The 15,322-nt window shown below is 41.4% G+C and overlaps 1 protein-coding gene across 2 annotated transcripts in view; it reads right to left on the bottom strand.

The window, feature by feature from the left end:
- The window catches only part of GNAO1 (G protein subunit alpha o1), a 269,564-nt gene extending 254,553 nt beyond the window's left edge, over window positions 1–15,011 (bottom strand). Inside the window, exons 1-2 of one of the 2 annotated variants that reach the window (XM_007474882.3) lie at window positions 13,749–15,011; window positions 13,355–13,397 (exon numbers count right to left, since the gene is read on the bottom strand). In XM_007474882.3, the coding sequence (XP_007474944.1) occupies window positions 13,355–13,397; window positions 13,749–13,866 (161 nt within the window). In that variant the 5' untranslated portion in view covers window positions 13,867–15,011. The remainder of the gene's footprint in view (window positions 1–13,354; window positions 13,398–13,748) is intronic. The other variant, XM_001364372.4, reaches the window with a different exon arrangement.
- Window positions 15,012–15,322: the final 311 nt, after the last annotated feature.

The raw sequence follows: 15,322 nt of genomic DNA, 5'->3' as shown, positions 1-15,322 counted from the left end.
GAACTGAGCTATGGGGAGGGAACTAATGGATTGACACTCCATTGTGTAACATGAAGCACTATTCAACCTCAACCATGTTAACAAATCCCAGATGAAACAACAGTCCCAGAGTGACTTCTTACTTGGTCCCAGAAGCCTGTAGGTATAGGAACTTAACATAAGTTCAACATAAATTATCACCAGGATTCTCATCTTCACTGAAATATGGAGAATCCCAGAACCTTACAGTTGAAGAAACTAAGTCTCATGAAGGGTAAGGGATTTGTCTACAGTCACGTAGCAAATTAATGGTAGAGGAGATCTTGACAGATCTTTTGACTACCTTTTCTTTGAGTACTTTCTCTAGCCTGCTACATCTCTTTTCAATCTCTTTGCTGCCTAAGAGTACACATTCTGGTTACTGTCCTGCTTTAACATCTGCTGTAGAAAAAAAGACTTGTCAGTGCTGATTGACCCTGAAAATAATAGAAACATTGCTAGCAGGACTCCCTCCTAACTAGAGAGGGTATTCAATAGTAAGCACTCAATGAAAACCAAGTCTGGCAAGAATTCACGATGGCAAGTTCCCTAGCCCCATGGTATGCTCAGAAGATCTTATGGATTCTCCTTTCTCCCTTGGGCTTAGTTTTTTTACAGTGGTGTCAACAATTCTCTGCTTTGTGGAAGGGACAGCTGCAGGCTCCCTTGACTTTTTGATGTTTCCACCCCCTCCCCACAAGCTTGCCTTGAGAAATAGTGGGCCAACCCTTATTTCCACTCCCCAGAATCTTCCCACATCTGAAGGCCTCTTGCATGGGTCCCAGTATTTCCTGACAGTACCTGCTCTTTCCTTTGAAGACCCAGGTGGTGTCTGTTGCCTGCCAAAGGCCCTTTCTTCTCAGCCTGCCCTACCAAGCACAAGGATGGAGAATTCATACTCTATACTGGCCAACTATCTTTCCCCAGCTTCTTTGGGCAATTTCTGCTTTTCTTAAGAAATTTCTTTGTGGCAGGTGAATGAAACCCTCATTTTAACAAACTGGTCCAGACCCCCCACCGGAATGTGAGAGCACACAGACTGAATGCCCAGCCAAAGATGGACCCAACTACATTCAAGAGTTCTCTTTAAAGACCTGTCAAGCTGGAGGGTTTAATTTAAGAGGCTGTACAGTCTCTTCTGAACAAAAAGAATCCTAGTAAAGGGAAAAATAGTCAATCTGGAAAACTAGTGGTTTCTAAGGACCTTCATCTACCTTACATCCTCCCCCTTTGTTGGGGAAGGTGGCAGTCTAGTAAATAAAGCAAATCCCAGACTCTAACATAAGGAGCTGAGCCAGGTAGAAGTGACTTGGGTCTATTGCAATCAATGAAGCAATAAGCACCTATTGAACAGTTATTATGTGCCTAGCATTTTGTTAGCTCCTATAGAATGCAAGTCATACATGCTGACCATAAGGCCCTTTTGATCTGAAGATTCATAAAATTCCAAGCTGGAAAGACCTCAGACTATAGAGGCTATCTAGTAGAAGTCCTTTATTTTACAGATGAGGACACCTCAGAGAAATTGGAGGAGTGACATGGGGTAGAAATGGACAGTACCTAGATTTGCAATTAGATTCTCTGACTTCAAAGGTCAAGTTTTTCCTTTGCAGATACACATGAAATAAGGAGGAAATAAGGCAACTAAATTGTGATCTCTGACAATAGAGATCAGCAAAGATTAGACTCATCAGGGAAGACTCCATCTTAGAGGAGAAAGGCTGAATTAATTTCAAAGATAGGTGGAAGACATTACAAGAAAGGTCAGGATTTCAGTCTCTCCCTAACAGCTTCTGGGCATCCTCTTTGTTTCATATTATCCATTGCTGTCTTCCCCATTTCCCCAAGTACCTCCAGCTCTTTGGTGGCAGAAAAACAACAGGGGAAACAAGAGAGTATATGGAAGGCCTGAATTTGAATGATGACTTCTGCATATTTTAGCAGTATGGGCAAGCCATTTAATTTTTCTCAGACTCAGTTTTTTTACTGGTAAAATGGGAATAAGATTTAGTAGTTTTGAGGATGATGCCATTAGAATGCAATCTTTTTGAGGCCCCGAATTTTTCTTATCTTTCTACTTGTATTCACCGTAGTTGGCACACTGTTGTTCAGTTGTTTCCAACTCTTCATGACCCCATGGATATAGCACACCAATACTGTTCCTGGGGTTTTCTTGGCAAAGACACTGAAAAGACATTTCCTTCTCCAGTGGATTAAGGCAAATAGAGGTTAAATGATTTGCCCAGCTGTTGTGTCTAAGGCCAAATTTGAATTCAGGTCTTCCTGACTGCATACCTGGCAATCTATCTACAGAGCCACCTAGTTGCACCTCAGGAGGCAGTTAGGAAAGGCTTTTGAGCTGTTTGGGGTTATGAACAAGCCATTAGGTCTGAGTACCCCTAGGCAATTATCTGAGACTCAAAGCAGGTGATGATCTGTATAGTAAAAGGATTTACTTCATTAGGCACTCCCTGAGTCAATTAGGTGGTAATGGATAGAGCACTAAACTGGGACATAGAGGAGATGAGTTCAAATTTGATCTGTCAAGACAAATAGTTGTGTGACTATGGCAAGTCATTTGACCTCTGTTTTTCTTAAGTTTCTTCACCTGTAAAATGGGGATCATAACAGCACCTACTTCACAGGGTTGTCCTAAGGATCAAAAGAGAAACTGTAAAGTATCTAGCGTCACATCACCTAGCACATAGTAGGTCCTATTTAAATGCTATTCCCCTTACCAATGAAGTCACAGTTCCAGATTCCCCCCTACTTCCTAAATTACTTTGCAAGGTTAATGTGAGAAAATCTCATTCTAAGGGTCATAAAATTATAGATTGAGCAGAGAAAAAACATACATATCAACAAGTCCCACTCCTTACAGATAAGCTGGAAGTTAAGTGACCTGATAAAGTCATCCATATAACAAGTGGCAAAACCAGAATTTGAACTCATATCCTATGATTCCAACTCAAGGACACTGAAGTTGTCTCTTCAACATGAGAGCAGATTACTCTTGTCATAAAATCCTAGCAGGTCCTCAGGTTTTTTCATCTTTGAACTGAAACAGGCATTCTCCAACTTTTCTGTATTTTCTGTGACTTGCCTACCACCTTTTCATTGAGAAAGTCACAGGCCCATATCCTTGTTCCCACCCCATCCCCCTACCATAGCCTTGCTGAGCTGAGAGAAAAGGAGAACAGGGGCTCTTTATTCCTCTTCCGTTTCAAACAAGCTCTTGTACTTCCAGAAGTGAAAAGGCAATACTAAATCCTGGTTTTTATGGCGTGAGGTCTTGGAAGACTTACAAGACAAACTCGGGCCATCTCTTGGCAATCCCACTCCTCTTTCCATGATGGTCAAAAAGGGAGCCTGATACATCCTGATTTCTTCAATTCCCTGAGCTAACACTCCTGTGGATTTATGTTCCACTTTTCTTTCTCAATTAGCTGAAGGGCGCTGGGAGCTTAATGGTTTTATTATTTATGACCTCTACTGGAGGTGGCCAAGAGAGAAGGCTGGAGTTCATCTGTCACCAGGAACATCTGTTTTCCTGGACAAGAAGGCTTAGAATCATAGAACCCAGAAATGGACGGGACCTTAAAAGTCATTAAGTCCAACTCCTTTGCTTTCCTTATGAAGAAACTGAGGCCCAGAGAGAGATTATTTCAAGGGTAGATTAAAATCTCCTATCACTAGGAAATAAAATTCAAGATATTGCAAACTTGATGTCAACCCTTCCTGTATACTATCTGCAGAGAAAGTTTTGGATGAGGACCTGATTAGGAAACAAATTTATTGCCTTGGTTTTTACCTTTAGAGGGCTCCTTCTATTTTATTTTAATTTTGGTGTGGAAAAAAAGCACAATGTTTTTCCTTTTTTTCTGTTGAGAAAATTAGAACTAAAGATGCTTCAGAAGATAAAATCAGTAGGAGGCCAGGTACACCCACTCTTTTTTTCCCCAAAATCCCATTTCATGCATCTTGTTATCTGTTAATGCTGACAGTAGCTCCCAGCCTTGTTCTTGAGCAGCACAACCTGGATCTCTTTCACCCCTAAGTATTGCTGGCTTAAGTGCTGGGTTTGGGTCACCTCAGCAGTGGCAATTACTATGCCCATGTGCCCCAAAAGACCACAGACAAACCACCTCTTTTGTGTTTAGCACATCACTTCACTCCTGACATCAAAATGTGTCATTTCTTATAACATATCCACTTTCCGTTTGTTGGCTCCAAAGATGTGTTTGCAGGGGACATACTGGTTCTGAGCTGTATTTATAGAGATACCTTTCAGAACCATGACTTCCTTGGTTGATGAAAGCACATTGACTGTCATGCTTTATAATTGTGGGTAAGGCCTTGCTCCAGTCTTTGAGAACTTTTGTAACAATTTTACCCCCTAATTTTTGTTTTTTCATAAAATATTCCAAGAAGTTCTGAAATATCTGTCCCTTCTCCTGACCTTGAACTTTTCTAAAGAATCAAGATCTGTTGATTTGTTTTCCTTTCCTACTTGAAACAGGGTCTAACAATTCAAAGGACTCATGATGTCCAGAGAAAGAACTGATAGTTGCAGATCAGCGCAAACTATTTTTCACTTTATTTTCTTTGTGGGACTTTGTCATCTTCTTTCATATCATGACCAATATGAAAATGTTTTGCATGATCACACAAATATAACCTATATTAAATTCCTGACCATCTCAGGGAGGAGAGAATTTTTAAATTCAAAATTTTAGAAAACAAATGTTAGAAATTGTTTTTATATGTAATTAGGAACAAATAAAATATTTAAAAAATAGGCCAAAACTACGACTTCACAAGGCCCTCAAAACTACATAATTTCCAAATACAAGGAAACATTATATAGATGGGGAATAGACTTTGGAGATCATCTAGGCCCAAAGTTCCTCATTTTATCATATGAGGAAACTGAGGCTCTTGGAAGGTCGTGACTTGCTTAAGGACACACAGAGAGTCACAGTAGAAGGTCTGGGCCTAAAACCAGCTCTTTGGACTCCCAGGCTAGTGATCTTTCTACTACAACTTTTTTCACTAGAGTATTATAGGTTAGTGCAGTAGTTTCTTTTTTTCCTTTTTTAAGTCACAACAGTTTTGGCCATGTAAGTTGTTATGTAATGGCTACTGCAGAGCCAGAGAGAGGTGAAGACAGACTACATAATAATACTCATGGGGTCTCTTCTCCTGCATCTTACTATGTCTAACTCCCAGAAATTGTAAAGGAGACATGCATGTGAAGAGAAGCAAGACCCCATCTATGTCTCTGGAAGGCCTAAAATGTTATCCTCATATCTTAGAAAAAGAAAAGAACACTGTGAGAGAGTCATCTCTAAACCTGTTCATTCAAAATACTGCCAATATAGCAATCAATCAATTAACAAGCATTTATCAAATGCCTTCTATGCCATGCAACAGGGATACGAGTGCAAAAAAAAAAAACCAAACCAACAGTGCTTTAAGGGAACATATTCTACTGAGGGAATCTATCTATCTATCTATCTATCTATCTATCTATCTATCTATCTATCTATCTATCTATCTATATGAAAATAAAAATAAATGTATAAAAACACAAAATAATTCTGGGGGGCAGAATACTGAAAAAAAGGTCATATAGTTTATATATGCAACAAGAAAGATGAAAGGAAAAAAAGAATATATATTTGAGTTTTGGCATAGTTTGGGTTTGACATTTGCTAGTACAGTTTAATAAGCTGTTTTTACAGTAATATATTTCAAAGGTCTGTAGTTTCATCAATGGGTACTTCCTCTACCAACAAAGATGATAAATCCTCTATGACTTAGAAGATGGTTTTTGAAAGCTGCTGTGTCCCCTAAAATCTTAGGCTGATTATTAGATAATATGTTCAGTCGTTTCAATTGGGTCAGACTTTTCATGATCCCATTTCGGGTTTTCTTGGCAGAGATACAGGAGTGATTTGCCATTTCCTTCTCCAGTTCATTTTACAGATGAAGAAATTGAGGCAAACAGGATTAAGCGACTTGCCCAGAGTTTGAACTCAGAAACATGAGTCTTCCTGATTCTGAATCCAGTACTTTATCTACTGCGCCACTTAGCCGCCCCTGTTAGGTAATAGACAGTCTATTACCATGACTTCCCTGAAACTTGCATGAGCCAAACAACTCGTGGTCACCTCTCTGCCATGATAGAGTACAGTATCACAGAAATCAAGAGAATCTGGGTTCAAATCACACATCTGTCTTTCCTCCTGTGACTTTGGCAATGTACTCTCAGGATCTTGGTTTCCTCATCTGTTAAATGAGGGGATTAGATTAGATGGCCCCTGGTTTCCCTTCTAGGTCTACATATGCCATCCTTTTAGACACTGGAAGGGGACTTTGGTCTTCTTTAGGTGCACAACAGATGCCACCAGGAAAAAGACATAGATTTCAGAAAGAAAAAGTGCTTTTAAGACGTTTATGACTTATTTGAGGGCTAGTGAAATCTTTCACATCTCTGAGAGAGTTCTGCCAATTTAAGAGTGGAGTTATGACCCTTTTATTTCGTGCTGTTGGATCTAAATCATTGTGCCTGACCTTTGATGGGATTTTAATCACGTAAATTTATTGATTGGCTGGCTATTCTTGGGACATTTAATTTAGTTTGAAAAAGTTTCTAATTAGCTAATGTGACAGATTTATACATTATTTCTTACATAATGCATAATCATGAATAACACTCTTCTTTATTATACTTTACATTCAAACATTTAAATCATTTTACAATTTTCAAAACAGCAAAAAAAGTTGTACCGTGTGTGTGTGTGTGTGTGTGTGTGTGTGTGTGTGTGTGTAATATTCCTCACTCTTTCAGGTCCAGATATGCCACAGCAATAAATAAGGCTGTAACTTAAAGAAGGTACTGCCTTAAGCTGAGTATCCATTAACTATAATGCAATAGGTTGAATTTCAAGTGTCAGAAAACACAGGATGTGGGAAGGCTCATATGAAATAAAAAATAACAACAAAGTTGGGAAAAAGTAGAGCTTGCAAACCAGGAATAAGCTCATTCCTGAATCAGTGATCTTCCTTCTTGAACAGATGTGGAGTTCTAAAAAAGAACAATGCAATTTTGGGAAGTACTATACACTAACCTCAACCACAAAAGACACATGCATTTCAATCCTCATGCACCACAGGTCTAACCAAGCCCAAAATGTTGAGCAGTCAATTCTTCTGAATTTCTATTTAGCCATCTCCATTCATCAGGAGTCTTCACCTTTCATGTGATTGGCCAGAACACTTTCAACTAGCAGAGAGGTTTACTTTTAGAATCTAACAGGTAATTGAATTTTGAAAATTCCACAGAAACTAGGTGGACTTTTTGCTATTATTCTGACAGAAAGACCTTTAGACTTTATGAAATAATAAAGGAAGAAAAAGGACCATCCATCAGCAAAAGAAAATTTGCCTTCTATTCCATCCAACACTATGTTCACGGTCATGCAGTCTCAAGACACAACAATGTACATACCTTTGAATAAATATAGAGGTTAAGAAAAAGGAGGCAACTGAAGTTGATGCTTTTCTAAGTAAAAAAACCTATAATTCTAGTCATGTGGCTAATAACATAAATCTATCTAAGCTTTTGAAAATGTATCAGAAATGCCCTGAGTTTTTATTTGAAGATGAAGGATGTCATTCACTATTGTTTATGAAGCAATTTCAATAGCCTGTATTTTCTTTATTCAATCAGAATAGCAAAATGAAACTAGCAGCTTTTCTCTCAGTGGGTGATTTCTTTTAAGGATGCTGAGTGACTCTTTCACTGGAAGAATGGAATCTGCCTCATATGTCACATCCAATGATATTGATCAAGGATAAGCTATACCTTGGGTGAGGAACAAGTCTTCAGACTACTAATATTAAAATGCTATTGAATGCAACTGCTTAGTGATAGATTTCCATACATGATATTCCATTTCATCCTGGAAAATATGTAAAGCTAATTCACCGGTAAGCAAAACCTACCAGTTACTGCTTAACCAGTTAAATCTTTCTCTAAACCACACCCCTGTTCTCTGTGGACTGTAGTCCTCAGTCTTTCTAGAAATCCTGTTATGTTCCAACACAGACAACAGCCTGAATTTTACAGTTTAGGCCCTGATCATGGGAAATGAACTTTAAATGAGATGTGCTTTAGCAACTACCTCCATAGTTCACTTTTAATTGTCATTAGATTTACAGCCTAATGAGCTACTACTAATTATTCAAAACCTGTGAGCCAATTAGACTGTTATTCTGGTGATTCCACCCCACATAAAATATAATTCTTTATAATATTCTTCCATGAGGGTATTTTTCTGTAATTAGATAAAATTGACACATCCATTTAAAGCCTTGATTAGTCTGCATGTATAAAAACAGCCATACAGATTGAGCGCAAAAATGATGAGAATAACTAACAGGCAAAGTCACAACCCTTAACAAGCAAAAGTATTTAAAATGCTAAAAACAGCCACTTAATAATCATGGAATATTTTAAATTATATTGGTGCTGTCTCAATTATCATTGTTTATGTCTCTGCACTGAGCTGTTTTGGAATTCCGTTCTATGCCACAAAAGCTCCCAAACACTAATTCAGACACATACAAATATAATTTAAGTCCCCCTTCATCCCCTCCCTCCCTCCTAAAAAAAACCTATCCTATTTTCAAACAAATATTTTTTGTTATTGGGTATTCATCATCATCATAATACATATTATAAAGCACTTTAAGTTTTATGAAGCCAAAAAAAGACAATTTAATTGGAAAACAGACCACATAAATGACTATAATTTCCCCTACAAAACATTTTCTCAATTAGTACTAATTAAAAAAATCAAACCATTTCTGAAGTGTTCTAAGCCAGGTGTAACACTTTTCATCTAAACAGTATCAGAAACCTATTCCTTTATTTTATTACTTACTACTCATATAACCCTTTTAGCATCCTAAACAACACATTACAACATGGAACCTTTGAGAAGGAAATGAAGACATAATGGTCTTGGTTGTTACTTTTCTGGTAATGTTGACTAAAAAACAGGGTGCCATCGCTGTCTGAAATATCCTTTATCACAACCCAAGGGGCCAGTCTAATCAATCTCTATCACCACCACACAATCATGAAATTTTTGCTATACTTCATGGACATTTATCTATGGAATGTCAGATAGGCATGTCGACCTAGGTGAAATAAAAGCTTAGCTGATGATACCTAGTCTGAGGTGTTGGTCTGCTTCTCAGCCATGAATTAGGGCCTACTGGAAAAAGCAATGAATGGACTTAAGAGTCAGAGGACCTGGTATCAAGTACCTGCTCTGCTATTTACTGACTGAGTAACCCTAGGCAAGTTATTTAACCTTTCTATATCTCAAGTTTTCTCAATGGTAAGGAAAAATTGGGAGCTTTTAATAGAATCACAGAATTTCTGACTTGGAAGGGACCTTAGCAGCCATCTAATTCAACTGATTACTAGAACAAAAATATCCACTTATAAATTTTTTTATTATATTTTCAATCACTCTCCTCCCTCCACCTTTTCCCTCATTTAGAATGCAAGAAATATAATACACATTACACATATGAAGTTATGCAAAACATATTTCTGCAAAGAATTCCTACTTATAACATACATGACAGATGGTCACTTGGCCATTGCTTGGAGACTTCCCAAGAGAGGGAACCCATTTTTTTACCTAATGAAACTTTTTCCATTTTGAGGATAGTTCTCATTGTTAGGAAATTTTCCCACCAAACATAAATAAATGTACCTCTTGGAAACTTCTGCCCATGCTCCTAGTTCTTTGGGACCAAACAGAACAAGTTAATCCCTTTCTCAAATGACAGATTTCCAAATAACTTGAAGATAGCTATCAGGTTCCTCCATTCTTCTCTTCCCCAAGCTAAGTAACCTCTTTCAATTGATCTTCATGTGGCATGGACTCAAGGCTCTTCTCCACCTCCGTATATAGCAGGATTACCGTTTCCTTACTCCTGGAAGCTATGGCTCTTTTTGTGAAACCCAAAATCATATATGCTCTTTTGGTTGCCATCTTTACACTGTTGAATCTCATTAAGATTAGAACTCACTGATATCCTTTGATCTCTTTTAGATAAACTACTGTCTAACCATACCAATCCCTTTTGTACTTGTGAAATCAGTGTGTCTTGAACACAAGTATAAAACTTTATTTTTATTTGTCTTAAATTTAATCTTTTTAGGCTGAAAAATTTTTCTGCTCTTAAAATCTTAGTAGATTTAAACTCTATCATTTAATGGGGTAGCAGTTCCTCCTAATTTTTCATCACCTGAAAACTTGATAAGGTTCTCTATGCCTTTTCTGGAGTCACTGATAACCCTAGTGCTATATATCTCAACAGTTGTCTGGGAGAAAGTGATTTATAAACTTGAATGTTCTACATATTATTATGAATGGTATTTTGTACTGCACAGAAACCAGCAACTGCTCTCTAAATATTTCTCCTGGGCATGTGAAGTCACCATCTTGGCTTCCTCACCCCACCCATTACATAAATTCCCCTGAGTTTCTTGAAAGAAATCTATCTGTGCCTCACATCCCTTTAGAGCCAGAACCCACAGGAAAAATCAGCCTCTGTTCATGGGTAACCTATGGAGTCCTCACTATGGACTTTTGCAGGAATCCTCTGGGGTGTTGTCTCCTGAACCATGGTCATCCATCTTTGGCTCTCCTTTTTGAACAAGTCCAATCTATTTCCAGTAGGGATCCTTCCATCTGTGTTAGTCAATTTTTTTTTTTCAAAAAAATGTTTTGAGACTAAAATCTCACAGCAAATGAGGAAAGAGACCTGCATTCTCTGATTTATTTGTATCTAAACTAGCTTCTAGATCTTCAAACACTAGTTTGTCTTTTATCCCCCCAGTATTACCCAAAATGACAATATGAAAAGCCATTTGGGACATCAGAGACTTCCAGGGAGGAGTCTACATGCAGTCTTTCCATTAGATTTCCTTCCTATGCAATTAGGAATTTTCATTCTAAAATGGCACACTTCCCCTTGGAGAACTCAGCTCTCTTTGAATGAAGAGGTAGATAATATTACCCTTTTGGGGAATCTGTATATATTTTTAAACACCTTATTAAGTCAGCCTAATTTATGTGGCATCTTCAAGGGAGTGTGGAAGTCAACGTGGGGAGAATTGCTGCTTTGGCTGATGCAAAGTTAATTTGCAGAGATTTCTACCCTTCCCCCTCCCTCTTTGCCTTGCCGGAGATGCGAATACACTCGGCTGTTTCCGAAGTGACTCGGCTCTAGCCTCCCAGGGAATCGAATAGGACCCGAATATAGCCGAGACTTCCCGAGCTTCAGCACCAGGCCAGTCACTGAGCTGAGCCCCGTGCTGCTGAGCTCTCGGACCCAATCGACTTTTCTAGCCTCAGCTGGGCGCTGTCCACCACTCTCAACGCCTGAAACCCAACGTAGCGCTCCGTTGCACTGGCTTTTAAAGGGCCCGGGAACCTGTCTCTGTAGATTATTTAGACTTTTAAAAAATCTTGCTTATTGTGATTTATTTGAGAGAGTGCATTAAATGACCTGCCATGCAAATGCAGCATGCACCTTGTTGCAAACAGAAATTCCCTAGGCCCCACTTTCGAAATTCACTTAGGTTGTAGACAGCTCCAGATAAGCCCCAAGCCAAATTAATCATGGCTCCAGAGGGGTGCAGCAAGCCGAGATGCCCCCTTTCAAAAATCCCCCCAAGGGAGTTCTCGTGCAAATATAGCAATATGAAAAACAGATGGGAATTTTTAAAGAGCTGCTTCACGATACAATCATGGCGCCGCCTCGAACCAGCTTGTCATGCTAGTTATACGTGCAAGATTGGGGTTTTAACTCCCCCCATCTTAGTTCTGAAATTTCGAACAGGCTTTCTCCCTCACCCACTCCCCAAGAAAGAGATTTTTCTTTTCCATTGTTTTCCTGCGGGATGCAATTACTTCAGCTATTCTGTCAAGTTGAAAAATAATCATTTTTGTTTACTGCATAGCAACCCCTAATTAGGAACCCTGTGTATGTGTAAAGGTGTCACAGCAAACCGACGTGGAAGCCTCGCTAAACGGTCTCAAACGAATTCCAAATGGGGAAAATAACGGAAGTAGCAAAGACACAAGATTAGTGGTAGGGAATAGGGCAAAAATCCCCACACCTCCACCTTCTAAGCCCCCTCCCCCAAATCTAAAACAAACCTGCCCTAGAACTCCCCAAGAAATGGTTGATGTCAGGAGCAAGGAACAATAAAGAGTGTGTGTGTGTTCAGAAAGAGGGTGAGGCTTTTATGGCAATTATGAGATTTTCTTTCACTTAAAAATTATATCAACAAAAAAGGAACATTCCTATCAATAGTCAAAATGGATTTCTGGCTGGCTAATTAAGGAAAGACTGACCCTTTGGGCAAAAGGAGATTTGGGGTGGCATTAAAGCCTGTCTTAAATCTACATTGTAGGTAAATTTATGCATAACATACCTTATTCAGCAAACAAATAATGTAAATGCAATGAAGCTAACCCAGCAGCCCATGCCAAGAGATCAAACATCAGGGAGGGTGGGGGCAGAGAGGAAAGAGCTGAGAGATAGAAAGCTGACATTAAGCTTAATCGACACTGGTCTGTTTGATGGCTCTGCCCTGGTTACATCTGTGCCATTCACATCAGCCTGGAAAGCCACCCACTTTTCTCATCTTGACCCCCTCTTCTCCTACCCCATGGGGGGTATAAGTGTATGTATATGTCTATGGGAGAGAGAGAAAACTAGAGATAGAAAAAAACCCCCACAACCTCCAATTCAGCACCAAAATCATGAACAGCAGACACTTGATTTTCCATCCAGAGCAAAGACTAGGTCCCCTCCCCTCCATCTTCTAAGCAAGCCAGAAATAAATCCCTGCCACAGGTGCAGCTGTGAGAAGGGGAGGGGAGAAAAGGGTGGAGGATGAAGGGGGGAGGAGGGGAGAGGGAAAAACACCCCACTAGTAGGAAATAACATTCACAATATTGCCAATAGTGATGATGCTCTGATCAATATGGCGGACATTGTCATTCATATAACTACGGCCCCCACCATCATTCTTTCTCCTCACCCCTCCCTAAGAAACACCTCTCCTGGGAGATGGGGTGGAGGGAACAGAAACACCCAAGGTGGGAAGGGAGGTAGAGGGGGAGTCAAAGTGTTATGTGTTTGTGAGCAAGAATTACAAACAGGGCCTAAGGGAAAGCTGGAAGAAGAGTAAGGGGAAAAAATCACTTAAAATCCCAATACAATAGGGACTTACTTCATCTGCTTCACAATGGTGCTTTTGCCTGATTCTCCAGCCCCTGTAGGGACAGACAAAAAGGAAAAAAGCTAGTCAGAGTCAGCTAGAAGAACTGGGAGATTATTCTGGGAGAAGGAAGGGAGCAGCTGGACTAAAGGATGCAGGGGATCAGTTTTTTTTGGCTGAAGTGTGTGCAATGGCTTAGTTATCTTGTTGCAAATCTAATAAGGGAAAGGTCTCCCTGGACTCTGGACAAATCTTTCTGGACACAAGACAAGGGGAGAAGGGTGAAGAAAGAGGTGAAATACAGAGGCGGCAGTGGGGGCGTTGTTTGGAATAGGGTGGCAGCAGGGTTGTTCAGGGGGACTGGTGGAGAGGGGTGGGGGTGAGGAAGTGGCCAAGGCTCTCTTACCCAGCAAGAGTAATTTCACGTCTTTGGCGGCGCTGATGCCATCCTCTTTGAGGTTTTTCTCAATCGCTTTGCTCCTCTCCAAGGCGGCTCTCTCCTCTGCGCTCAATGTACATCCCATCGTGACACTCAAAACAGCCCGCACGCCTCGGCTGGCACGGTTCCCCTGCTCTGCTTGACCCCCCCACCCCCCCAGAAATATTTATTTCTGTCCTTTAAAAAATCGCTAATTTTCTTTCCTTCCTTCTTGTATTTTTTTTTCTTTTGAAAAGAGATCAACTCCCGCAAATAGACAAAAAATGCAGCCCCTCCCCCCAAAAATTCGCAAGGTGGATTTCAGGCTACTGCCACCTTTTCCCGTCACCTGCAGGAGGAGGCTGGACTCGGGGTTGGGGTCGGGGCTGTGGGTGGGAGTTCTAGAGACAGGGCTGCAGGTCTCTCTCCGCTGCTTGCAAGCAACGCATCCGAAAAGAAGCAACCACCGCCGGGGACCCGGAGCAGCGGCAGCGGCAGGGGAAGCAGCAGCAACAGCAGCAGCAACAACAGCAGCAGCAGCAGAGCTGGGCTGCGGACACCGAGGATTATTTTTTTAAAAATTAAAAATTAAAATAAAGGGAGAAGCTCTGGATGGAGCCGGGAGTCGGAGGAGGGTGGGGATAGGGATGGGGATGGGGGGCAGGGTGGATCCTTCGGCTAGAGAGGATTATTAGGATGGTGATTAGTATTGCATCCCCTCCCCTTCTCTTTCTTCTTTTTTTTCCCCTTTTCCCTCTTCTTTGGGGGGCTTTGCAAGCTGTGGGGAAGGGGGGAAGGGGGGAAAGGTTTCTAGCGGGCGGTGGCGGCGGCGACAGCGCTGGCTCCCAGAGATCGCATCGTTCAGTGGATCCTAATGGAGAGAGAGAGAGAGAGCGAGAGGAGAGAGAAGAGAGGAGAGGGAAAAAAAAAAGAAGGGGAAAAGAGAGCCTGGAAGGGAGGGGGGGATGAGAGGGAGGGGGGAGGGAAGGAAAAAAGCGGAGTGCGCGAGTGCGCCAGGGGTTCTAGCCCACACCGCACAGGCTCGCCGGCCTCAATGACGTCAGCAGGGACGCGCGCCTGCCCGCCCTGGGGCTCGCGAGCGGGTTGCTTCGCCGGGCCCTGGGGAGGGGGCGCGAGCGAGCGAGCTAGCACGCGCTCGTGCGCGCGCGCGAACTCAAGAGAGCCCCCCCCACACCTTCGACGTTGCCGAGAGAGGACGGAGGGCGGAGTCTCGGGCCCAATCGGGCGCGCGCTCTAGAACGCGCCCTTGGCTCCCCCGCCCAGTCTCGCCCCGCCCTGCTCTCTCCTCCTCGTTCTCAATGGAAGAGCTGCATCAGCGGCGCAGAGGCAGTGTAGCAAGGGGGCCGCCAGGCACAGGGAGGGAAGGAAGCTGGGGAGGAGTTCTCAGGCCTCCTCCCACCTCTCCTATCACCTCTTCTGCCATCTCGTCCCTTCTGTATTATTCTTTTCTTCTTCCCCTCCTTTTCTACAGCTGATGTTGTATTAGCAGAGGCCCAGTCACACCAGCTGAATGAAGGTACATTTTATGTCCAAAGTCACTT

The sequence above is a fragment of the Monodelphis domestica genome, chromosome 1 (assembly GCF_027887165.1).
Source record: "Monodelphis domestica isolate mMonDom1 chromosome 1, mMonDom1.pri, whole genome shotgun sequence".
In the NCBI taxonomy this organism is placed as follows: Eukaryota; Metazoa; Chordata; class Mammalia; order Didelphimorphia; family Didelphidae; genus Monodelphis; species Monodelphis domestica.
The sequence above is the reverse complement of the archived record's forward strand: the minus strand, read 5'-3'. Positions and strand labels throughout refer to the sequence as shown.